At 35.5% G+C, this 26,902-nt stretch overlaps 1 protein-coding gene across 1 annotated transcript; it reads right to left on the bottom strand.

Moving 5' to 3' along the window:
• Positions 1-1,789: 1,789 nt before the first annotated feature.
• EPYC (epiphycan) lies at positions 1,790-26,083 on the bottom strand. Its single transcript, XM_009974681.3, has 7 exons — positions 25,936-26,083; positions 23,578-23,758; positions 9,007-9,160; positions 7,140-7,298; positions 5,415-5,617; positions 3,823-3,918; positions 1,790-2,261 (listed from the first exon to the last, which is right to left on the bottom strand). Exons 2-7 carry the CDS (start codon positions 23,743-23,745, stop codon positions 2,091-2,093), a joined length of 951 nt encoding a protein of 316 aa, XP_009972983.3. The 5' UTR covers positions 23,746-23,758; positions 25,936-26,083; the 3' UTR covers positions 1,790-2,090.
• Between the last annotated feature and the right edge of the window lie 819 nt (positions 26,084-26,902).

The following is a 26,902-nucleotide window of genomic DNA, read 5'->3' as shown; positions in this document are numbered from 1 at the left end:
TTTTGTCTGAACATAGGCATATGCCCAAGCAACGCAGATACGCACAAAGTCATGGTGGGTGCAAGCTCTGTCTGGTATTTACAAAGCAATGCATATGTACACTAGGAGATCATAACCTTCTAGAGACAGTATCTGATATCAGTGCAACCCATTGATAGATACGGCAATTTCGAAGAAAACAACAGCCCAATAGAACAAATAATGTTTTTCATCCTCGGTATTCATTTCCATCTGATTGACAAAACAATATAAAACTGGTTATTTACATATAGATTGACAGAACAGGGAAACTGAGTCCCAAATGTAAGACAAAATGGCTACAGAATAAAGCACTGTAGATTCTGTGTATTTAAGGATGTATTGCACATCATCCCTTTGTCCCCTAAACACAGTCCCATAGGTCCATGTTTTAGACCTGAATGGAAGTCTGTAGCTTGGAGGGGTTTGTTCTTTTTTTTAAATCATTAACCTTTCAGTTACTACTAGAGAGAAGAGAACTGGAGGGTGGAAGAAAAATATTGTCTCAGCTCTGAGAGCATGTATCTAAGAGCAACTCATGTCTTTGGAAGGAAATCCTAAAATAAAGAGAGCTGTTGTTCTACAGTTTGTTCTGTATAAGTGTCTGAAAATACAGAAGAATTATTTTAAACAGAAGTGAAAGGTCCAGCTGTTATGTTTGGTTTGTGAATTTTTGCCTATCCGTATTTTAAATAAGACTGACAAATGGCTAAAGGTACGGTCATAAAGGCACAGTCATTGTAGCCTGCTGTATTTATTCAACTCTGATTTTAGCCTGCCTGAGGTTGTTGCATACAAATCTGTTGTTCATGTTCCCCACATATTCTCTTCTAGAAAGTGGCAATGGGGGTGAAGAATGTGGTCTCTGTGAAAAGAGTTTCCATTTCGTGGCCTGACAGAAATTTAGCAAGTCAGCTGCACTTAACATTTTAGATGACCATGTGTGTTCAGTTAGATGAAAGGGAACTTTGATATTAAACAACTTGTGTAAGTAAGTGGAAGGATTTGTTGTTTTATGGGGATTTTTTTGGCTGGTCTTTCATCAAACCTTATCACCGAAGATGTGCAGGTGTTACTTGCTGCTTGTCATTGTAGAACAGAATGAGCAAGTACCTATGTTGTATCTAGTAGATCTTTCCTGGAGGCTTTCTCCCTAGAAAAATGTATTAAAGCTTTCCCACAAAAGAGGAAGTGTTATTCAAACTCTCCAAAGGGAGGGAATTTCCTAAACTTTAACGGCTAAGGCTCTTAAACAGTAAAGCAGAAAAGCTCAGTGAAATTGTTTCAGATAGTTGGAAACTGAGCCATGGCTTCACAAGAATACTTGTGACTTGGGTCTCAGAACTCTGGTCCTTAGTAGTATATAATCTGATAATCTGTCAGGCAACTTTATCAAAGATACAGAAGACATCTTTGGGCCTCATCAGCATTACAAAGACCAGTTATTACTGAAAAGTTATGAATAGTTTATGTACTTTTTTGGGGTAACCTAATACAAGTTTACATTCTATGTTTCATTACTGATTCAAAGAAAGATTTTGGTTGCTAAGGAAAACATGTTTTTTTGGAATATTGCTAGTACTTTTCCAAAATGAAGGGACCTTTAAGGAAAGAAGTAGAAAAGTGGATATGCATCTGACAGAAAAATATTTAATTAAGTGAAAAGAGGATAAATATTCAGTTGTGTACATATATTTTATTTTTATTTCTTTATTTACTATATTTAGATTTTAACATATAAAATTATTTAACTTTAGAATTCATACAGTAGATCTGAATAATTCAGCATAAAACTGTGCATTTATATTGATTTTTTATTGCTTTTAATACAATTTTTGTAGTAATTTTTTTTTTTATATTGCTATACAACTTACTGTTTGATAGATAATGGAATTGTCTTTTAGCATTTCATATTATTCATTGTACCTCAGGAATCAATTTTATTACTGATACAAATATTTCCCAAATTAATGAGATTTGGAAAAAATGCATCTTGTTTAGTGTAGCAGTGAGTTGATAATTTGTCTTTAAAGATACTTATAGTGTATGACAGCACTGGCTTCTGTCAAAACTTAAATGAGGTTACCAACTGGCAATCGGGGTAGACACATGTATGCATAAGGTGTTTTGCTGAGGTTGATGGGATTACCATCCAGTCTGATGTCTTCAAGAGCCCTACGTACATAAGTAAAATCCTTCATTTTGCAGAAAGTGTCTTCATGCATCTCTTGAATGTTGTTGTTCTAAAAAAAAAAAAAAAAATGCTATCAGAATAGTTGCCTGAAAGGAGTTTTTAACTCTTTGAAGAACAACTTATGGATGTATTTTCAGTGCCTAGGGAGATACTTGTTTGAACTCAAGTGAACTGCAAGTGATCAACAGAGAAATCTTCCAAGCAGGGGGAAAACTTGACCAGTACAAAGCTTCAAAACTAAGTAATTCAAACCATGTAGCAGATACAGGCTTTGCATGAGGGGCCTGGCAGAAGTGTAGGGCATTGTCATTTCTGGGATCATACTGAAGAGCCTTATTAGCACAAAATGGAACCAGCATAGGCCAGTCCAAAAATTGTAGAACCATAATTATCATCCTGACATCTTGATATGCCTCAACCTGCAAAGGCACAAATCTGCAATTTGATCTGGGACCATGTCCTGGGTTTGAGAGAAAAACCCCACCACTCACTCAGACCCAGGACAGACAAATTTCTTTCCCTTAGGCCCTCTCACATTAGCTTAAACCCCATCTGTATATATACAGGGAAAATTGAATGCTTTAGATTTTCTTCCTTTAATTTAAATTCCTTTTATATACCTTATCTTCACTGAGCTTTTGTTCTTTAAGTGAACTATTTTCAGCAATTAATTTCTAGAATACAATATTGTCTGGAAATTTAGACTGAAAAGATTAACTCCTAAAACAAAGGCTGTCTGAAAATTCTTCCCTTCTCCACTTCTTTGCTAGTCAGAAATTGTGGAAAAAGTCCAGCTCAGTAGCTTTGGTCTGTAGCACATATCACTGGGTAGGTGAAAAAAATAATCAGCTATTAGGCAGACTATTACTATAGATATATTTATTTAAAGATAGAGGTCAAATTATGTATGTTACATCAAGTGTTTTAGTCAAAGGATTTTTATTGTATTATGGAATAAATAAAAACATTTTCTGATAATCAAATCTGGGCATTGGTACAGGAGGAGATAAAGGGATAGAAGCAGAGAAATGGTTAAAAAGAAGAATTCAGAAACGAAAATTTAGGTAAAAGCAAATACAAAAAAAAAAAAAAAGGATCACAGAAGGGTGATGGATGAGATGGTCCAACATAGTCAAATGGAAAAGTTTGGCTGAAAATTGTTAGCAACTGGGAATGACCCTTATTAAGAGAATGAAATACACTGGGTATAGACACAACCAGTGTGTAAAGCAACTTTTTTGGGGTAGCTAAAAGTATTCCTGTTGGAAGATTTGTATGAGCAGTGTAAGGGATTTCTGTTTTTGAAGTCTCTTACACTAATATTGGTCTTGACAGCTGTGAACCTAACTTTAATCTGTACTAACAGTAAATCTAGAATTTTATGTTTGAAATTATATTGTATTGCAAATTCTAATAATGCTTAGCTAAACTAAATTTTAATTATTTTAAACATTGCATTCACTAGTTAATTGTATGTTTCCAATAGTTTGTTTAGTCAGGTAAGTACACTTTTGGATAAGCAGAAGAAATGAAACAAGACAATACTTACCTTTTACAGTTTTACTCACTATTTGAACATGATCTATAGAGCCATTACTTTGGTAGCCTACCTGAAGATGAAGAGATTGCAGGCTTTCAGGAAGCGGCAATGGAATATGATCCAAGTTATTGTCAGTCATGTAAAGGTGCTGCAGTTCATGCAGATCCTAGAGGGTGAAGGAAAAGGCAGGGGAAAACAATAGACATTTTTGAAAATATATAGCAAGTAGGTTTGAAATCTGTCACTGCAGTGAGCACCACTGGATACTAACACATTTTATTTCAGCACGATGTGATTGAAAAGGTAGAAATTCAAAGACAGTCATGAACTTTAATTTGCACAGGTTGAGAACTGTTACTGTTAAAGACTAGGTGTTAGAATTAAAACGAAGCAAAAAATTTCTTTGAAATGTCTAGAGACTTGATAGTTAAAGGTATAATTCCAATGATTATGTTCTAAAGTGAAAATACTATCTCTTTCAGTCATCATGCAGAAAGGCTTCCTATTGTGACAAGCTTACTCAATTTTGCAGAAGTGTGTTGGTGTTGAAATGAATTATAACTGCATAATAAATGACTGAACTAAAAATAAATGTCTCATTCCATTTCAAAAGGTAAATAATTTTCTCCCTTGACTTAGTGAAAGAAGCAACTTCATGAGGTAATTATAACAATGATAAGATATAAAGTTGACTAGGTCAATAAGGCTCAGTAGAATACTCTCATTTTGCCCCTTTTTACACACACAAGTTATCATGGTACCTAACTACTACTTTGAGTGCAGTATCCTAGTTTATTCCCTGCTAACAGAACTCTGAGATATCAGGTTGAAGGTCCTTGGCAAATATGGAAGATAAAGGCTGAGACTCCTTCGTGGCTAAAATCAGGAGAGTGTAGAAGAGTACTAGGCCAGAGTCTCAATTTGGGGGACTGTTTTGCCTATCATTCCTTCTCCCAACACCTGCCTTATGTTGGTCTAGGAGAAAATATTTGAATCAGTAACTGCTGTTGGTTGCTTCATTAAGAACCTGTCTTCCTTAGGAGGAATTCAGATATGGCTAGTTAAAACTACCTTCTTAGATGCAATTGAATAGTTCATATGAGCCAGGTCTAACATGAAGCTAGCCTACATTCTATGACTTCAGATTTCATGTACAGTTAGCAGTACATGGCTGCTTCTCCCCACCAAAATTCTCAGGGAAAGACGATCACTCAAAGATTCCAACTTCCCTGCTTTTCAAGGGGGAAAGAAGGTATACACATTTAATTAATACTCTAGCAACTTCCCATGTAGATACATGACAGACTAATTCTGAAGCAGTGGTATCCATAGCTTTGGCCTTCCCTCTTGCCTACGTGTAAGGGAACATCAGACAGCTTTCTGGAGTCTTTCTAGTCATGTGGGTGGTTGGTTCGTAGATACATACATAGTGTGCCATCGCCTCTCTTGTGTGGATCTTTGTATAGAAGAATAAAACCGGTTCTCATATCCAGCTGATAGTGCTTGTACATCTTCCTCCATCCTTATAGATTACCCAGCAGCCATCACAGTCACGGTGTTTTACTTAACTGTTTTACTACTGTAGAGGGACACTTAGGCTGCTCTTCTGACCACATCCTTTGGAGAAAGGGAGAAAAGATTTTCCCATAAACCCAGACTTACTTTAAATGCCTCATTTCTTATTCCTTTGCGACCAAGCCTGTTTTTACTAACATCGATGAATTTTAAGGTCGATGGTAACTCAGGAAGTTGCCTTATCCTATTGTCACGGAGCACCAGCTCCTCAAGTCGGGGCAATCTCCAGAAGGCATCTTCATGGATCTCTGATATAAAGTTGGCAGTCAAATCAATCCTTTTTAAATTGTCTGGCAGAGAAATAAGATACAACGAACATATAAGGATGTGTTTCCCGATTTTTTTTTTTTTTTTAGAGTCAAATGTGTTATTTAAATTACAGGTGAAGTGTCTTGAATCAGATCCATTCCTGACCCACCATGACAGCTCTCTCTTTGTATATAGTGCAATAATCCATGTTTGAACAGTTCTAAGGAAGACGAACAACATCTCCTTCTCATCCTCTTTAGAACTGTTTAGAATTAAAATCTTTCAGTGAAAGATTTTAAAGTTAATAGTTTTAAAATTTCTGTGTGTTCTGGGAATTTTTTAAATTATTATCTTTTGGAAAAATAACATTTAAGGGGAAATAAACATATTCTCTATATATTTCTCTATATTTCTCTTGTTCCACATATTTCTTTATTGTCAACATTTTCTATATGTAAGAAATTAGATACATTTACTTTTTTCTAAAATACACTCAAACACTTTTTTCAATAAAGAAAATGGAACTTATTTTTGGCAAAAAAACCCACTATCTCTAAATATCAATGCATTAATATGCATTAATTTTAAATGCATTGTTCTGTAGCTTACTTCTATTTTCCACCCAGAATGTTTTTCATGGTTAATTTATTATTTTATTCTTATGTTAACAGTGTATTTTGGCCTAAATAAATTTTCTACCTTCATAGTATTTATTCCCCTCGAGTTTTTTATATAATAGTTGTGTTCGTTCCCAACCTTCATTTTGGTTTGAGCAAGCCAAACCCTTATAGTTTTCTTTCATAAAAGGATATTTGCATTCCCCTGAATTACTGTAGTAACCTTTTTTGGCACTGATCCCACACTCCTCATCATTAAATCAGTAATCATGAATTACACTGTTAGGTCTAAAACAAAAAACAGAGAATGTGGCTTGATATTCAAGCTGATGAGTATATATCAGTTCCTATCCTTAAACAGAGGAGGCTTTATACTTCCTGAAATGTCAGGTATCTTTAAGAATCTCAAGTAGGAAATGTGAAAATATAAGCTCCCTAAATCACCAATTTTGGCCAGTTTTAATCCACAAATGGTTTTGGATTAGCAGTTTTCATTCACTGCGGATTTTCCTATATAATTCTGGAGTAAATAAATGAACTTTAAAAGTAAAATTTAAATGTAAAATTTCTTTCACACAGATATTTTGCAAGTATTTGAAAGTATGTCTACCTGAGAACTTGTCTGGTTTAGGAAAACAGTACATTCTAATATGCTACAAATGTTCCATGAGGTTTGTTTTTTTTCCTACATTTCTAAAACTGATTACAAGTAACAACAAAAAGACAAATGAACATTGTTATTTCTAATAATTAACAAATTTAACAGAGAATCTGCATTTGAAGTATTGACCTCTACATTCAAAAGTAGCAACCACTTTTCCATATGTGCATTTATGTGTATAATCCTACCATCAACATTACATAAAATGAATCACTATGTCGTATATTAGTGTGAGCCAGCATTAATAGAATTTAAAGCTAATTGCAACAATACTACTATCCATACTTAAGTTAGCAAAGTCATTTCTGTTGATCTTCTTGATTCTGTTGTAGCGTGAATAGAAATATGTGATTTTCTTAGGCAACGGTGGAACAGCATCAAGCTCATGATCATCACAGTAGACTGTGGTCCCTAAGCATGTACACAAAAGGCAAGTGGGAAGACCTATCAAAGAATTTAAAAGAAAAGAGTTTGTTACCAAAAAATCGTACAAAAATGATATGTAAATTACTACAATGAAATTCTTACCTAAGCACACAATGCTAAGATTTTGTCGATATTAAAGTTCATTCCCATTCTAGTCCTCCACAGGGCAGTTTAAATTAGCCACAGAGAGAAAGCCTGACAGAGGGAAAAAATAAATTGTCCCACCTTGAACCATTCCAGCACATCTAGGCATAAATGAATGTAGACTTTAGGACAGCTGACATTTTTTCAAAATATTGCAACATCATACAGGAAGAAAGTTTCCCCTTTTTTCCTATTTTTGTTCTTGGAGGACTGCTACTTGTCACATATGACTGGAGTAGACTGAAAAAGGACAGAGGTATTGGAAAGATTCAAAAAAATATCAACAAGAAAAATTGACTTGGCTTGATGCTCCTGAGCCTTGTAGTCTTCTATCCAGTACCAAGCCAAGAAGAGCAGCAACATCTGACAGGAAAATATGTTGCTGAAAAAAAGTAAAAGCACAAACAAAATCTGATTTGTTATGTTACAGCCTTGAGTCTCCCACGCATATCTTTAGTTGATGCACTAGCTGATTTGCATTCATTGCTCAAAAATGTTGAGAGATACGGAATTCATAATATGTAATATTTACGTGAAATGTTTTGTAACATCCTGCAGCTTTCAAAATTGAAGACAATGGTGTATTTTGTTCAGAACTCTTCTGGGAAATTCTCATTTCCATTTTTGTTTATTTTGACATCAGCGTATTATTTTTTTTTTTTTTGCCTAATCAAGGCTCACCAGTAACATATATAAAAACAAGACTATGAATGATTAATTTCTCTTCACTGAACACATAGTTTTGGAACCATTAACTTCTTTTTTCATTTAGTTTGTATTCTGTGGCACTCAGTTACAGTTTTGGGCATAATAAAAAGTAGGATTTTCCTGTTGTATATTGATCACCATACAACACACAGACACATCACATCAATGAATGAATAGTGAGCTTCAACTACAAGAGTTTGGAGTAGCTGCTAACAAATGCCAGTTGTTAGGATCACAATGTTTGTGTGGGAGAGGGACAGATTGTGTTTTATAATTTTGATTTCCCTGTGAGATGTAGAACATTCTAATTTCACTATAGCTATTCAGAAGAACAGAAAATCAGCTTCACCCAAAATTTCTAAGTAGCTCCCTTTCCTTAAGTTTCACAGTTTCTAGTTTTCATGGTCATCATAATTTTGTTAACATTGTATGAAATATTCATACATTTTATTGTATTTATACTGTATTGTAGTCATATATTGTATGAACACATTTTTAAAAACTATGTAAAAAATCATTATAAAATATAGTTGGCAATGATATCGAAATCTAAGCAAATAAAAAAGTACTGGTAGCATTTGCCAACCATTAGCAAATTTTAGAGTTGTAAGTGTTTAAGGAAAATTTTATTTGAAAAAATCCTCATTGGTGCAGAGTTATTTTCATAGTGAAATAGTATGGAAACGTTTTGGCTGGGCATCTGTCTGACTTCAGAGCATTCAAGATAGGCATGTTTTATCTCTCTTCAGTAAGAGAGGTATAGAAATTATGTATCTCCTTTTCAGTAAGAGAGGTAGAAATTCATAAGCAAGCACAGTGGGCTCACTCAGAAGCAAAGCTACACATGCACAACTCATTTCTCTTTCCTACTAACCGTCTTGAGTTTGGGGTCCCAGAACCCCAGACCCATGTGCTGAAGACCCATCAATTAATTTTGGCGTTGATGCTTCCTCCTCAAGTTCTTCTGTCAATGGTGCAGAAGAATAACTCTCTTGAATTATAGCAGGTAGTGCTGTTCCAATCTCTGTCTAGGGAAAATTAAAAGCGTACAGGAAATGTTACTGCTGTTTCTCTTCCAGTTATCATATTTGCCCACTAGAGGTCACATATGTTCTGAGGTTTAGTGCTTGAGTTGCATTTTATCCGGCAGCTATAATGAATACTGATGATGTGTAAACAATTCCTGAAACTCCAGCATACTTATTCACTTTTTATCTCAATGTTTTAAATGTTTTGTATGAACACGTACATATACTTCATTAGTGAGAACATGCACTTACTAGCAAAATGCTTTTTCCACGTTTATTTAAAGTTAAATTAGATTTCTGATAAATTATATATATTCTGTTTGACCAGTGAAAATTTGCTGTGAAGCATCAAAAAGATGCAAGTCATTTAACAATAAAATTGCAATTTGTACCAGCATAAAACCAAATCCAATGTAGCTGTGCAGGCTCTGTTTCAAAAGAACTAGTGTACTTTAAAAATCTTATTATCTAAGAATTCTGAAGTGTAAGTTCACCTACTACTTGCTAATATGTTGGCAGTGGTTTTGTCATTTTTTTTTTTTTTTTAATCTGAATACCAGAAGGCTCTGGTTAGCTTCATTCATTAGTAGTAAGATTATGTAGTATGAAAAAATTAAGAATATAAATAAAAAATGTTAGATAAAATCTTGATTTAGAAAAATCTTATAAAATTTGGCAGATCCTTTTGTGGAACTAGAAACCTTATCTTTCCTTCTCCACTCAATTAATCAAAGCGGTAAATTTTATTGTGTTAACTTTAATTCTAAAGGTGTGTTCTGTTGATTTTGCTGTATGACAACTTCAGGATAAAAATGAAGTTGTAGCAATTTTCTTGCATCATAACACCCTCATAAAAAGAATATTGCAAAATTAACAGTCTTGTTGCCAAGGGGCCTATGTTTGCAGAGACAGAGTGGTTTACTCTAATCACCCAGACACTGAGAATCCATGCTAGTTCTGTGACCTTTGTAAGTTACTTTACCACTGTATCTTGATTTCCCCATGTGTAATAATATTGTTTGACCACACCAGGACCTCCTTTGAAAATGCACTTTTTATTTTTTAAATCTGAGACAATGAATTAGTGACCTTACAGGGCTTTGCACATCTGGGGTATTACTTTAAAGTTAGGTAATACATCCATCCCTGTGGGTGCTGCACCCTTGTGCTGCAATTTACACTCCTTAACCTATCTCTAAGACATGAACAAAAATAGGAATTTTGTCACAAGATCTTTATCCCAAGTGTGAAGGCACTGAAGCCCAAAATTATACTTTAATAAAGATTTTCTTTCACTGCAGCTTTCTAGCATAACACCACCACAAAATTTTTGAATCCCAAGTTTTTCACTTGACCAAACATCTCATTTTTTGAGATCATCCCCCAACTGCTGCTGGCTTTGTTGTCTTCATGGAGAACCGGTTGGTAAACTCACTCACAACAGTGCTCATGAATTCTAGTTGTAAAAGACAAGTAAAAGTATATTGCATCCAGACTAGACAGTTGGTTATGATTGTTTAAATTAGGCTTTCTATGTAGATTATACAAGTTAAAGGAACTAACAGACCTGAGATCTGGGTCCCAAGCACAAGTAAAGCTTTTGCTATGTTCTGATCCCTATTTGAATCTCTTAGCTTAACTATATAATATTTAGTAAATAAAGTTACTTTTGTTTAATTATTCCTGGATAGGATAGATTTTATATATATTTATGTGAAATACCTATATACACCTGTATGTGCATGTCTATTTACCACAATTTTGGAAGAAAACACTTTATACTTCATAATAGGCTCTCTGGATCTTGCAGTGTAGCTATATATCATTGTTAAATATGTATTAAACATTATGATCCTGGACTGCCTAAGAACATCTAAATAACTATCTAAAATCTACTTTTTGCACAGCAATAATTTGGTTTAACTTATATAGTGACCATAGGTTCAAATATTTTGCATCAATTAGTTTCACTTGAAGATAGAGCATATGGAAGCACTGAAAAACCAGGAAGCACTCTAAACATCATAGACTCAGATTTCAACCGAGCACACTTCAGGATCTCTATATATTATTTAGCTGTATTCCAATAAACCCTAGACACTATTACTATGTAGGGTTTATGGATAAAAATGCCCTGATACAGTTACTAGGGCCATAACTTTGTAAAATGCAGGGTGATCAAGTGAGCAAAATGAACTTCGGCTGAACTATGACTGAGTAACCTATTGGTGTAAGTAAGAGTAAGGATGTACCTTGTTGCTTTGTGCAGATAAGTACACAATGTTCCCATCTGCAGCACTGACAGACAGCTTAACCAGGAATGGACTTGGGGACAAATCAAAAGAAGACTTTGGGAACAAAGGAAATGGGACAGATGTTCTCCGAATGGAAGAAGCCTAGAGGGAGAGATGCATTCCAGACTTTTATTGACTCAGGGTAGTACTGCAATAAAGTGCTTGCACATGCTGTCTACTTCTTCACCAGTTTTGTGGAAATCAGGTAGCAGACCCTGCGCTGAAATTTGGAACAAAATCCAAGGATTTTGAGACCCATTGAGAGCTTTGTATGCATATTTTGTGTCAGTTCTACTGAAAATAATATTCTGGAGAATAGCAATTTCAATGTACAATTTGTAAATAGGCTTTAGACCTAAGATAATGTTCCTTTCCCTTGTCATGGATTCGGGTCATCTACACTGATTGTCAATTCTTTGAATAATTGAGGGCATACTTTATGAAACTTACTGACTTGGGATTTGTGATTTGCTTTATTCTTTCTCAAGTGTTCTTAGCTGATTAATCGCTGTATCTGTTGGGTATCAAAGCAAAAGTATTAACTTCTAGTAATTTTGTTTCTAGACTGTTATGTCTCTCTTACTATGAGAAATTATCTAGTTTCGGAGATGCACAGTTGAAAGCCTCCCCATAGTTTCCTTGTCAATGTGGTAAATCTGGGTTCTAGAGAAACTGTTCCAAGCAGTTATCATTACCTATTCAGTCTCCTGCACCAGTTGTGTCTATCATAAAAAATACCAATTATTACAGTTCATTTAATGATGTTGCCATTTTTACACTGGTAATGGAGTAGGAGTTGGCTGATACATGTGTATGACATACCAGAAGCAGACCATGAGCAGTATTTGCTTGCCGTACATAGGTTGGGCTTGAACCAGTAACCTAAAGGTAAAAGTCTGTGTCCCATTATTGGTCATCTGATCCATGCAGCTTTCTAACTTTTACATATTTGATAAATCACGCAAGATTGTAACAAGACAAAGATGTTTCTTGAAATATATACTGTACAGAATGATCCTTCATCTTCCAGATGTTTATTTTTGGAAACATGCACTTTACTAAAAAATTGAAACAGAAATGATTCTATGTCACTTAATGGTATTATCCTCCATAGGGGGTTTTAGGGGTGGGAGGAGGGAATGGGGTTGTATTTTCTTTGCTACTTTAAACAATATTATTTATTAAAAATCACAAAGCAGGAAGAATATTGCAGAGAAATACAATAAAGCATGTTTCTCTTTGCCAATAGTTACAAGTCTTCAAATCAAGCAGCCTTCCCAGCCAGATTTGATACACAGGGTGAGAAAACACTGAAAGGGAATTACATCACCTACATGTAGTCATCTAACTACATGGTTAATAGTTACCCTACTCTGTCTTTGGAATCGATCAAGAGATTTAGAGAATACCAGTGCAGAATATTAGCCACAGAGCATTCTGAAGGAGGGTGATATCCTTCCTATGATTTCATGGATTATCTGTTTTCATCCCCTCCCTATATTTATCCCATGTGACTGCATTTACAAATGAAACCACTTAATGTGCATGGCAAGTGTAGAGGCGCTTTCAGACCAGGAACTTACAAAAGTCAAGAGCACAGAAATCTGAACATACCAAAGAGTGATAAAATAAAATTGGTAAAAGTCAAGTCATAACTTCAGTCATCCATAGGCTAGTCATTTAGTTTATGTTAGCATCCCTTCACAGTCAGCAAAGAATGGGATGAAACTTCTGAAAATCAGCTCAAGACACTGCCAACAGATGATGCTTTTAGGATGGGCTCTTTATGTATCTATCTCTCACCACTGACTGAAAAAGAGGCGAGACAAGTGGAAAGGTTTTTAAGATTAGAAACGACTCAGGAAGCTGAGCTGTGAAAAAAAAAAAAAAAAGAAAAAAAGGTAAAATGAAACAGTATGTCTGGATTTAGGAGTCAGTAGGGGTGGAAGAAAATAGAAATGTACATCAGAGTAACCCATATGAGGTTTATGGACCCACATAATCTATGCAAAGTAATAAAATACAGAAAATAAATAGATTTAAAGAGGTAAATGACAAGGTTGGAAGACATCAGTTCCCACATTTTTCTTCTGAAGTGGTGTAATCCCAGTGGCAGATGTTTTGTCTATTGTGTCTACATCTTTTAGGATCAAAGTTGATCTATTACATATAATGAGCTTAAATCCACAGGAGAATCTGAAGTGTGTCTTGTTTCAGTGCTTCTTTTACTGCAAAAAATATACTTAAACATGCAAACAGAAATTCAGAAGTTAAAAGGGGATGTTATAAACTTGAAGGGACAATTGTACCACACACTGACCCATCAAAAGGAACTAGTTTCACCCACAGCTGTTCTGAAACTACCAAAGGTCTACAAGAAAATGTCTAATTATGGTAGAGGTTTTTGGTTTGTTTTCTTTCCAAAAGTGGGTCATACTTGTTTCTTCTTGAATTTTGCATATAAGATCTTTTCTCCTGTTGTTCTATCTTAAAAATAAATAGATCTGTGAGCCATTGAGTATTACTGCAATAACTATTGAGATTGCAAATGATGCAGCTCAGATTATTTGCGATTTTTTTGTGCAGAGCTACATAAATAAGTTGTGTGGAAAAATCAGTGTAATAAAACTCAGTGAAATCTTGGGGAAGGGAAAGGGAATATTTGTTTACAAAATTTTAAAGTAAACTGATCTTACTTACTCACAGTCATTCTTTCAGGTTTTAATCACTTGCACATTTACACCCACATACTCCCACATAAGTAAATATGCATGCCCCAGTGGTCTGTCCAGGATCACCTGTGTTCAATACAGAAGGCAAGGGACAGAAGCTTCTGAGTCCATTTAGTGCCTCCAGGGTTCTTGATAAACACTGAAAACTAACTTTTGGACAGGGTTTTATCTCCTTCAAGGTTCAGCGGCTTTTATGAGATAATCTTTTTCCTCAGAGACTTGGATACTTCAGCATCCATGAATCTTACTGCAGGTTGCTGCCTTTGCCTCCTTTTCCTCATTGGGAATGTGATTTCATGATAGCTAACATGGAAAGGAAAGGTATATATTGTATGCTACAGCCTTATTTCCTGTCTGCTGGTGGTAGGATGGTCTTCACCAAGAAATCATCTGTGCTGCAACATTATCAGGGTGCAGGATCTCTTATTTTGGCATAAACAACACATTCCTCAGTTTTGCTCCTGGGAACAGTGTTCTGGAAGTGGTGCAGTAGGGTACAGTGTCCTTCATTATCAATGCAGGACATTCTTTTAACCCTTGAAGCTTTCTAATTTTTTTTTAAGTTATTTTGTTGTTTCTGCCAGATTTTACACACACATACATGCATACATTTCCATTCATACTTCAGTCAAACAAACCTTAAGATTTATGTTACAGAGCTCTAGAGTTGTTATCCAGTTCTCTAGAAATTAATGTCTGTGGCTTCTGCCTTGGAAAATATATGTAGGCTCTGAGGTTCTTTTAATTAGTCTGAGAAAGAGAAGTAGTCTTTTTAGCACCTTGACCACAGAATATCCTAAAGCTTCTTGTCTCAAAAGCAAGTGAATCTAAGTCATGTCTGATTTGAGCTGAGTGAAAACATTTATGCTGCACAGCATTGTTACGGAGATTTTACTTACTAAATATGATGTCTGAGAATGAAGAAATTCAATATAAATGGGGATAATTTGGATTTCCATGAGTACAAATGAAGTAAAAATCTCATTCCAGCACTGTATTTGAAATTACAGATTTTATTTCTAACATTCTTCTTTGAGAGCTGTGTAACATCTAAGTTAGCCTACAGCAGATGCTTTTCTTTGGAACAGTCCTGAAGTTTTATGGCATAAAATTTCAAAGAGAAATATGCTAGTTTTAGAAATCAGAACTATTCTAATCTTTGCACTATTATAAAGCACAGAAGGACTGAAAGCTAGTCCCAGCTATTTAATTAAGATTTCCACATGAGCTCCTGCTGATCCAAGCCACAAAGTAGACATACACAGCCAGCCAAAGTTGGAGAACACTCAGATGACCAGAGTATCTACCAGAAACACTGTCAACCCTCAGACCCGTGGTAAGGAGCTGCCTCAGCAGGATTTACAGAGCTCACTTTAAAGGAGGGTTCAGGGTCTCAAGCTTATTTTCTTATGCAGTCCAGGCAGACCAGGCATTGCTGGAGCTGAACATGCTTTTGCCTAGTTCACCATCCTGGCTTTTCCTAAATGTACTGTGATTGCTTTGAATCCAAACTACAACCAAACAGTGTTAGAAACATGAACAAAAAGGACTGGATTCACTCCACTTAACTTCAGACATTGAATTTAAGTGGCCTATTCAGTAGCTTAGTTTCCTTACACTCCCAGTGCAGATGGCAGAGGAAGAATCACCTCTTGAGGGAGGTTCAGCACACATATGTTGTGAATCAACTCCCTGAGGTACTTGTCCATCTTCCTTTGGCTGTAAAGGAGACCATATAGAGGCAACCATAAATTTTACCAGACACCAAAGCCAAAGTCTGGTATCAGGTCTGCTCTTCCTCTCATTTCTACAGCTTATAGTGCAAAGACATTTCATCTGATTTGATCCAATCCAGTACATGCATGTAGCCTGCATGGTACACATGTAGTGCTCACAGGTTGCTGTATCTCCAGAACTAGAGAAGTTTCTAATAGTTTAGGTTTGTCTTCACAGTGTGGACTGTTATGCTCGATAGAAATGTCCTGTCAGTGTAAGATCAGTTAACAATCATTTAGTAACAGGTTCAGGACAAGAATATGGTGCAAGGAAGAAAGTGCTGAGGACAGAGACACAGGTGCGATGCATTTCTGGCCACTGGGAGGGACATTCTGCATCATAACAATAGGCATTGCTACACACCTCTAAAAATAAGGAACGCCAATATCAAAAAAGGAATAATAGAGATTTTTTTTTTTTCCATGCACATTATTTTTTTGTACTTCCTACTTTTTTATTGAACTTATGGTCTGAACTCTATGTCCAGGATAGGTAGCTGCAGCTATTTTATCCATAGCTACTACTTCCCCTTCTACTAATAAGAGATAAGTCAGGAGTGGAAGTTGAAAAGCAGAAACTGGAAGCTGGTTCAAGCCTAGATCTACCATAAAGAAATCCAGAGCCAAAACCACTCTAGAGAAATATCATTCAAAGTGAATTTACAATCCCTGGATTTCTGTGATGTCACAATAGGAATTGTGCTGCTATGAAATATATACAATTACTGCAGTACCATTTCTATACTATTTTTTCTTTAAAGAAAACAAAAAAAAATAGTATAATTCATTAAAAGCAATAGCTATGTTGATACTGGCAGACAGCCCACCAAGTCTTTAAGCATCTAACAAGATATCAGATTGCATTGAGGAATCTAGGGAAAGAGATTCAGTGAAGTTTTACTTAGCTAACTCAGTTGCCTGATACATATTGTGCAACTAAGGATTCAGGCAGAAATTTCATTAGGACTTTACAGTTGTGCATATTCCAAATAAATTATTGAGCTATCTGTCTCACACTTAAGGCTATTTGTGTAGGAAATGAGGCATTCCTGCACCTAAGTAATTCAAAGAACCCATCTGCTAAATTTGCACAACAGTTTTACTCCATTTCAGTTCAGATGAAAACAAAGGTTATAGTTCTCCATTCATTGAAGCAAGACAGCTGAGACATAAATTGCGAGCCTGAGGAAGCTGGCACCCCAAAAACTTCTGTTCCAGAAGACATCCTAATTATCAAATGGGAGCCAGAGGAGAGTTTGGATGAGGTATTGAAACAAAGCCAAAATACATCCAAAGAGGCAAAACTCATGGCAGAAGAAGGAGAACAAGCCAAAGGAAACATGATTATGTAGCCTGTTATGAAATGAACTGAGATCTGGGACCTTTTTCAAAGGATTATTAATGTCCCATGTATTAGATAATCACTAAAAATGAACAAAGAAATTGCTCAGAGCAGACTCAGAGCAGAACCACAACACTCCCCACTCTGAGCTGTGTACCAAACCATGCTCTGGATTCTGTTTTGATTGGCTCTAAAATGATTCTTATCTTAAATGATTTTTAAACTGGTTAGAAATGCACGTTATTTAACTTGACAGTGTTCATAAAAAATATATAGCCATGGGTACAATTTAGGAATTTCAGGTAATTTTCTAAAATATCTGTATCCTTGTTTCATACACCACATCCATAGGGATGATGCACATTACTTCTTTCTGGAAGGAATCACAAAACTGGAAGTCTGGGTTAAAAAAAGGAGTTTAAGTGACCAGGGAAATCGAGGTAGCAAGCATCTACCGTGAAATGTCTATGTAATTTCACTGTGGAGTTTCACCTTTCACAGGAATTTAAAACAGTGTGATAGTTACTCTTAAGCAATGAGCCCCAGATGGACCAGTTTAGGTGTTTTCCAACAAGGATAACTACGTAGAGAATTACATCCAGTCTGAGGCAAAAGGAAGGATGTATTTACTCTGTTCAGCTAAAGTAGTGGTAACTAATGGCATGCCCAGTGTCAGAGTTTTAGGTGCTTAAGAAGTCTTAGCCAGTACACTTAGTCTTTATAACATTTTAGATAACTAAGTGGATGAGATGAGATCTTCTTGGATTGTTCTACTAGAATTTAGGGACTAGCATGCTATTTCAAATCCTTCCTTTCCATCTTTGGTATTTGCTTTTTCTCCATGACAAAATAGTTGAAATACCACTCAGGTATTTCAATACTACTTTTTAATCCACAAAAATGTTCACCTTTTGGGAAGACATCTGTACAGAAGCATATGGAATCAGTTATGAACAGCCAAGTGAATGTAAGAGCTGTAGTCAAAGCCTTTCTGAATAATTAGAAAATTTCCTATTTGGGGATAAATCTTCAAATGGTAAATTTAATTATCATATCAACAATGTAGTTATATGACTTCTGCATTACTTATAACAATTCATAACTTTTTAAAAAGTATATATGACGTGTTCTGAAAGTCATTGCATATCCACTTTGAAGTCTCTTATTTAGTCAGATACCTGCCACATAGATAGAAACAGTAGTGTAAGCCTTTCTCAATTCTGCAGAATGGCAAGAGGGGATTCTTGCACAAGTAAGACCCATCTTCATGTGTGTTATGGGAACAGCAGAAATGCTTTGTGTGCATGCTTTGTGTGTAAGTGAATGTCTGTGTATGACTCAAATTCTGAGCTTTGTGCAGGCACCTAAATATCCTATTATCAGTTTGATTCAAATTCAACAGGCTAATGCAGTATCAAATATTAGATTTTCACAATGCTTGTTTCTGATTATTTTGTGGATTGTACTTTCCAGGTTGCCTCTTCTGAGTACACAGACCCGTACCAATCTGTATTCACCTCTCTTGTTTTGCTGCTTATTCAGTGCTAGGATAGCTCACTTGCTTCTCAACCTCATCGATAGCCTATTGTATTAATGAAAATACTTTTTCTGATGCTCCTACATTTTCACTTCTTATTTTTCTAACTTAGCTTTTCCCACCTGAAGGAAAACAGACTATTTATGTTTAACAGGCACTGTAACCAAAAGTTTACAATATGATTTTATTAGACATTAGCAGCTGATGTACATAGGAATCCCGCTCCACAATTTGTTTTTCTCACACATTATCCAAACAAAATTTTAGTTTGACAGAGGGAAAAACTCTGAATTTCTGTTATACCAGCAAGAAGCTTATGCAAAAATGCCTTTTACAGTCTGGCTTGATTGTATCCATTTTAAAGGAGGAAATCTTTCTTTGTATATGTTTGCAGAGCAGTTGGGACAATGAAGACCCAGTCTTGACTGGGGCCTCTGGATCCTATTGTGATATAAATATTAATTGAAAATATCAATTAAATTTACTGTGAGGAAACGGGATGATACAGCCACTCACATTTATACTGTATAACTGTCAGTTTCAGAAGATAAATCCAACACAAGCTTGTACAATACCTTACAATGACATGACATTCCTTTGCAGTCCCTTTCTCCTTTAGGACCTTGGAGTTTCTTCCTTGGTAATAGTTTTTTCTTTCACATTGCCTTTTTTTTACCATTATCTGTGAAAGAGTTGATACTGTTCTCCCTAAAGTCTCTATATACATTTTATTTCCGAGAAATATATTAAGGTTTTTTTCAGTAACAATTTCACTTTGGATGCAAAGCTTTAGCTAGGCCTTCCATGTCTCACTAACCTGGGAACTTGAAAACCACTGATTTTATAGCCCAGATCTGAACCACCTAATATATAAAAATGCATAGCTTTGATTGATGATACAATACAGTTCTTCCAAGTAATTCACAGCTGCAAGTATTTTCCCCATTCAAAATCTTAGCATTGAAAAATGTGTTCCATGTACACATATTGAATACAGTGAAAAGAGCGTAAGAAACAGATCTGCTAATGTTAGCAGGCAATGCTAGATAACATCTGATTTTCATTGTTAAGTAACTTTTCTACACCTTAAAGTTACTCTAAATCTATGAGGAAAATAGACAGATTTCAAGTGGGAAAATTATCAGCAGCCGTTGTCTAGATAAAATGTTCTCAGAGAAATGTTTGCAAGCCAATGAAGTGGGTGTGTATATACATGCCTACACTTCATTTTTGGCATACATACTTCACAAGGAAAAATATTTCCAGAATATGAGAAATAGAAAAGAAGTCATGAACTTGGGCTCAGCAAATGTTGATCAACTTTATTAAGCTGAAATTTTGGTGCTTAATCCTGAGACAGGTGCCTAGGGTCCATCTAAAGTTATATGAGGAACATAGATGTATTGGGTCTGTCTGTGATGGAGTTATCTTTGCCCATAGCAGCCCTCATCATGCTGTACTTTGAATCTAGAAAGGTGTTGATAACCAGTGTTTTGGCTACTGCTGAGCAGTGCTGGCACAGCATCATGTCTCTCCAACCCCACCTCCCCACCCCAAGGGTGGTAGACTGAGTGTGGGCAAGAGGTTGGGAGAGGGGACATAGCTGGGACAACTGACACAAACTGACCAAGGGGATATTCCATACCATATAGCGTCGCTCAGCAATAAAAGCTAAGAGAAAGGAGGTGGGAGAGTGGGGAGGTGGGCTTTGTTATTAACGCATTTCTCTTCCAAAGCAACTACTGCATGTACTGGGCTCCTACTTCCCAGAAAGTGTTTAGACATTACCTGCTGATGGGAAGTAGAGAATAAGCCTTTTTGCTTTGTTTTGCTTCTGTGCACAACCTTTGCTTTCCTTCATTAAACTATCGTTATGTCAACTCATGAGTTTTTAATTTTCATTTCTCCTCCCTCTGAGGAGGGGGAGTGAGACAGCAGCTTCATGGTCGCCTGTCAGCCAGACAAGGCCAACCCACCACAACAGATATCCCAAGAGAATTTGGCAACACCTAATTTTAGCCAGGTAGAATGAGTGGGAGGAATCCTTCACTAATTACCTCTAGGTCTTTCCTCATTTTGGTGGTTACACATTGAATGAGTGATTATAGTACCCAACGGGTAACGTTCTGGAAAGGATCTACTGGCAGACGAGCTTTAGTTTAATTCCTTAAGATTCAGAGGTGTCGAATTCTCATTGAAATCAATAGGAGCAACACACTGAATGAGTCTGAAGTCCTAGAACCATTCAGTCTCCCGGACCTGCTGAAAACCCCTTGGAAAAGTTTGCATTTCTCCAGTGAGAAAAAAAATGTGTTAAACACAGTCATTTATATTTGCACATAACTGAATTTTAAAATCTTAAATTTAAGACAGCAACAACAGAAAATGCTATTTTGTTTTTTGTCCACTATTTCAGAAAACTAAAGACGTGATTCAGAGTTCTCTAAAAGAAAATGCAGGCCTTAAATCAGGCCCTAAAGAGTTACTGCACCTAGGCTAGATCCAATGAAGGCCTGCTGTTTGTCTGGGTCTCTAGTACTGCTCATCATTTTAACTATGCATAATAAAAACTAACCTGTGACCTTGCATAAATACTGTTTTTTACACATAAAGCCACTTGTGTAGTTCACATCTTTATGACAACAGAATAGTAGAAAGTCATAACCACAATCAAGATATCAAATGTATTCTGTTTAAAACTTGAGTGATGTCCGTAATATTCATTGTCTAAAAGATAACTTGCAAGACTGACATGCGTGTCTATAAAAGCTGCTTGATTTCTCCACTGCTGACCACTCTGAGCTCTGCTGGGTTTAGGGGAATTGTGAATGCTTAGGTTTCTTTTGGGTAGTACATGGTCAGAGGAATGTAAGCAAAACAAGATTTTGGCTAAACATCTAGGACAAAAAGTCTCTCACAGGGAGGTCCATCCATATGCAAAATAACATTCCTTCCAACTGCTATAATGAATGACATTCACTTGAATTTTAAGGAGGCTGTCTAAAAAGCTCAGTAATAGGAGACAATCCTGCTCTGGAAAACAAGTTTACAAGACAAAATTAAAAGACATTTTGGACTCAGCCTATTCCATACTTCCCTAAAGAAAGCAACCCGTGATAGGGCCTGTTGTATCTTTTCTTGTTGGGTGCAATATTGATAAACCTGAATTTCCTTTCAGCTGGAAAAGAACCACAGGAGCCTTGCCTTGCCTCTATCCTTCACTCAGAAACTTGGAAAGGGGCCAGTCCATGCTTCAGTGTCACAGGACCTTACAGAGCGAGCACAGTCCAGGAGAATCTCACCTAACATTCAATGCATTAATAAGAAATCTACTGTTTGAATGAGAAAATCTCTGTGGTGAGGAACATACAAAATAGCCTCTCCCATTTCTGGAAAAGAAGCTGTGTCTGTAGGACTGATAAACGTTTCATTTTGAAGAGCAAAGACAGGAACTATGACTTATTAGTCAATGTGAAATAGAGAGAGTCCAAGTATCCAGTGACTAAAAGTGGAGGTGACATTATCAGGGAAGAAAACCCAAGTACATGGGTACATAAAGAGCTTTGATTCTGCATGGCACAGGGAAGCAGGCCAAAGGCAAAGTAATTTCTTTAGAGCAAAGTTCTTCTGAGTGCTTCTTAGATGAGGAAATTTATTTCCTCTAAATTGTGAGGTTCTGATCTTAGTGAAAACTTTGAGATTATTTTTATCTCTTCAGTTCTCTGGTTTTGTGATGTATTTATTCTTAAATTGTCTCTGTCATTTTAAGGGTGCTATCCAATTTTGATCTCACCTTGATGAAAGACTAGTATCCTGTCCCTCCTGCTGCAATCATGAATCACTCAAAGGAACATATTTTCATTTCAGAATTACATTCTGTTATGTGAAAAAGCACTAAAATATTATGTGTAACAGTGAAAAACTCATATTATTACTTAAATGTTATCTTTTTCACTCAACTTCTATTGCACTCAATTCTGAATCATACAGTGCATACATCACTTTCAGGGAAGTTGTGCCCATGTCTAAGCAACAGAGTGAGATTAAAATTAATGTAGCCTTCTAGTAATGTAGAGAAATACAGGAATGTTGGAGAGGAAGGATGCATTTAAGTCAGCAAATTGAGTCCCTTGTTTATACAGGCAACACATCTTATTATCTGATACTATAACAGAATTTCAACAGTTTTTCTACAGTAACCTTTCTTACTTTCCTGTTTTTCAAGTGCATTCCCTTTTTTCCTTCCTTCTGCCCAATTTCCTATCAAAAATAGAAGACACTAGCATTTGTAGCCTGAAATGTGTGTATTGAACATATCTATTACCATAAGCAATAGCCTCAGGAAACAGCATTTTACACCTCATTTAATGGGGAATACTGGATGCCCTATCTCAGCTGCCTTCATGCCTCATCCAGACAGAGAAATCACAAGGACGATCTCCAACAGAATTTGTGGCAATGCAAGAACACCTGAGGGAAGCATGGTACCTTTCTCCTGCTCTCAAAGATTACCACCCAGAAAAAATAATCAGGAAATATTTTGGCCACATTTGTAGGCTAAGGAAAATGTGAATGAACTGCGGTGCGTTATTAGCACAGGAAACTTGATCAACCAGTGGCAACAGCAACTACATGAGTAGATTTGTGTGATAAATGTTTTCATGGCCAACAAAAACTCATCGGTAGCCACTGGATATGTGCATTTTTGAAAGACATAATAAATTAATTTCTGATTACCTCTAATTGGTCAAACTGCTCAGTTTCATCATAGACAAATGGGTAAGGCAGCTCTCCAAGCGATATGCCATAGAACTCAGAATCATAAATTACATTATCAGTGATAGGTGCAGCTCCAACAGACTCGAAGATAAAAAATCCCAGAAAAATATTTACAAAGGTCTGCATTCTGCTTTCTCTTCTGAAAGAGAAGAAAATGAACAAAATGTAGGTAATCTGGTGTTTGCAAGAAATCTATTAAAATATAATCTCACAAATACAGTATGTGTATATGCAATAATATTTGTGATGGATAACTCATATTTATTCATGATGGTTCAATGGTTTATTCTATTTTGCTTCAAGAAGAGTCCCTGGATCTGGGAATTTCTGTGGATTGCTTTGACCATACTAATATTTAGATAATTTAGGAAAGACCTATTGAGTTTTACTGGTATAAAAATAAACTGGCCTTGATGAGAAAGTACCTGAAAAGGTGAAAGGAATATATATATATCTTTTTCCACTTTCATCTAACTTCACCTATTTCCACTGCACCATTAGAAAAGAACTTTTGAGGAACTAGACAAAAGCTAAATTATTATATTATTTGTGTCTATCACAATAAATAATTTTTTGAAATGTAAAACAATGTAATTTTTTCTTTCTCCTCCACCATAAAAAAAAAAAATAACCAAAAAAACAACCAAAATATCAACTAAAAAACCCCCCCAAAGAACATTAAGACCTCTTTCCTTGTTGTCTCTGGATGAACATAATCAAAACACTTTTCACTCAGTAGTTGTTTTGACAGAATCAAATATTAATTGGTTATTTGGATTGAATATTGGTTGCATATTTGGACCATCACTTCTGCAAAGGTCTGAGGAGCAAAATTAAAAATAGTTTGTGTCCTCCATAGCCCTGTAAGTGATAGTACTCTGCATTCTTTCATTAATCAATTAACACTATTTATAAACTTGTGAGAAATGGTAGCATAGTAGAGTCACCTGTTCTCCTTGGAGAATAGAACTGTAAAATAGAATTATCACCCATTTAAAAGTTCCAAATTTTAGTAAAATATTAGAATTCTCATGCTAGGCTTGAATATTAGTGTTTATACATTCCCTATTCCTTGTAAGTGATGTATTCACTATTATCATATCAGATGCCTCACACAAGGCACTATTCAGCATTCTTCACTTACACCTTGATTTAGCTACAATTCCCACTATTTTCACAAAAAGCACAGATGGTGATACTGAGTAGTGCATAAGTATAATAAATTGTACTCCTAATGTGATGCCATAATACACACACTTAAATATTTAATTTTTAAACTGTAACTATTTAAAATATATTAAGTATAATAAATGCATGAGACTTTTTTTTTTAATGTGTGTGCTGAGCAGCAAGCTGAATTTTAGCTTCATGAAAAGAGGTCTTTATGAAGCCAGTTTAGGCATGAGGATATGAAATTCCTCTGGGGATGGTCAGCAACACAAGGAGTTCATTTTTCCCTCATTTGCTTTATTCAAAAAGACTTTTCAGCTGCTGCTGGGAGAAGCCAGAGTCACTTGGGCTTGTCTTTGAGAAGACTTAGTTGAATTGCACCTTTCAGTATTATCTCCCAATATTACTAAAGGTATTCTACTTTGTCCCAAAATATGAAATGTAATAAAGTAAAATTAAAATGCAACTAATCTCTAGAATAAACCGAAGTATACTGGACTGTGTTTTTTTCTTGTCTTTATATTTTTTGCTTCCTATTTTTGACAGGACTGTTTCTGATCCTGCTTTTCTTCTTTGCATCATTTATCCCAAATGATTCAGCTATGAAGGACGTTATTTATTAACCCAAAATGTAATACTAACATAACTAGAGTAATTTTTCCTCTGAATAAACAATTCCTAAATAAAAAAAAATATTCATGCTTCAAAATTATTTTCATTTCACATTGCCTAGAAATAAAAGATTTTTAAAAGGTACTTGGGTAAGTATTTCATTTTGTATACATATAGACAAAACCAGCAAATATAATTATAATCTCCGTGAAAAAAAAAAAAAAATGCCTATGACTATAGGTTCTGCACTAACTTTCAGAGTTTGAATGTTTCTCTGCTTTCCTTATGTGTAATATATTGGAACACACTGTAATGATATTGGCATCTGCAGTAGCTGTAAGATCAAATATTTTGATGAAGATTATGTACTCTTCTCACAGGAAGGAACTAAGACATATCCAGAGAAAAATAAATAGTCTCAATCTGCAGCCTTTGAATCAGTATTATGCATGATAAAATAAAACAAATACTATAAAAATATTTCCAGCATTAAAATCCAATTAGCTATTCTAAGAAAGAAGTGCCAAAACTTACCTTTAGCTTCCAATCTCTCAAATGGGATGGAGTTACTCAGAATGCAGAGCCAGTGGTATCAGACCCTGACCAATGACAGTGGCATTCTGGGGCTGTGGGAGGTGGTACAGCTTCTATCCTCAACTGGAGACCTCAGCTCAGGGAGTTTCTTGGACTTCAAACACCTTTATATTTGATCTTGCTGAATTGAATTTTAGCAAGGTCAAACAAAGTTTTGTTTTAAGCAAATGGCATTTATTTCACATCACTGTTTTTTACTCCTTCCCCTCAAATTTCTTACTGCTCCTACCAATAACATTCTTATTTGCATTCTGCAAACAGTCTTTTGGGTGTCCTAATAATCTAGAAATACATATTTTTCCAACATATACTGCTTAATGCTTAATGAATTTCCACCTGCTGTAGATATTATTTGGTATACTTTAAAGGTACTTTTTTTCCTTTACTTTTTTGTGAGTACTTATGAGTCAATATTCATAGGATTTACTCTTTCCAGTATGTTTTCCTCCTGAAGGAGAAATACAACTTCCTTAATAGATATGAACTGCTATAATATACTTCAAATGATGGGTATACACTGTAGTACCATGCACTTTATTACACCACAAATAGGTTTTACAATGTTAGCAGAAGTCAAGCTATCTCTTTTTCTTATTGATGGTATTTTCTTTATTATCAGTTCCTACTTAATTTTGTGCTTACTTTCATATTACTGGTATTTTGTACAACATACAACCATTCTTCTGAAATTTTTCATCATTCCTCCAACTCTTCAATGTAATATACCTAATGCCATCAATGTCCTATATCAACAGTTAGGAAAAGGCAGAATCCATTCCTTATCTATGGAGGAATATAATATTCGTGGAGAAAATTCCAATATGCTATGCAAATATGATTCCCTTTATATAATTTCCACACCAAATTTTTTCCAATAAGAAGACCATCCTAGAAGGTCAAATTTGTA

Source organism: Tyto alba, unplaced genomic scaffold (assembly GCF_018691265.1).
Source record: "Tyto alba isolate M040663 unplaced genomic scaffold, T.alba_DEE_v4.0 Super-Scaffold_2, whole genome shotgun sequence".
NCBI lineage: Eukaryota > Metazoa > Chordata > Aves > Strigiformes > Tytonidae > Tyto > Tyto alba.
The sequence above is the reverse complement of the archived record's forward strand: the minus strand, read 5'-3'. Positions and strand labels throughout refer to the sequence as shown.

Excerpts from the sequence above, each read along its gene's own strand:
- EPYC (XM_009974681.3), bottom strand. The coding sequence starts at position 23,745 with ATGCAGACCTTTGTAAATATTTTTCTGGGATTTTTTATCTTCGAGTCT. Across the intron at positions 9,161-23,577 it reads AGCAGTTTGACCAATTAGAG|ACAGAGATTGGAACAGCACT; the intron begins GTAATCAGAAAT and ends AATTTTCCCTAG. Across the intron at positions 5,618-7,139 it reads AAATGACTTTGCTAACTTAA|ACAATTTAAAAAGGATTGAT; the intron begins GTATGGATAGTA and ends TTTCTCTGCCAG.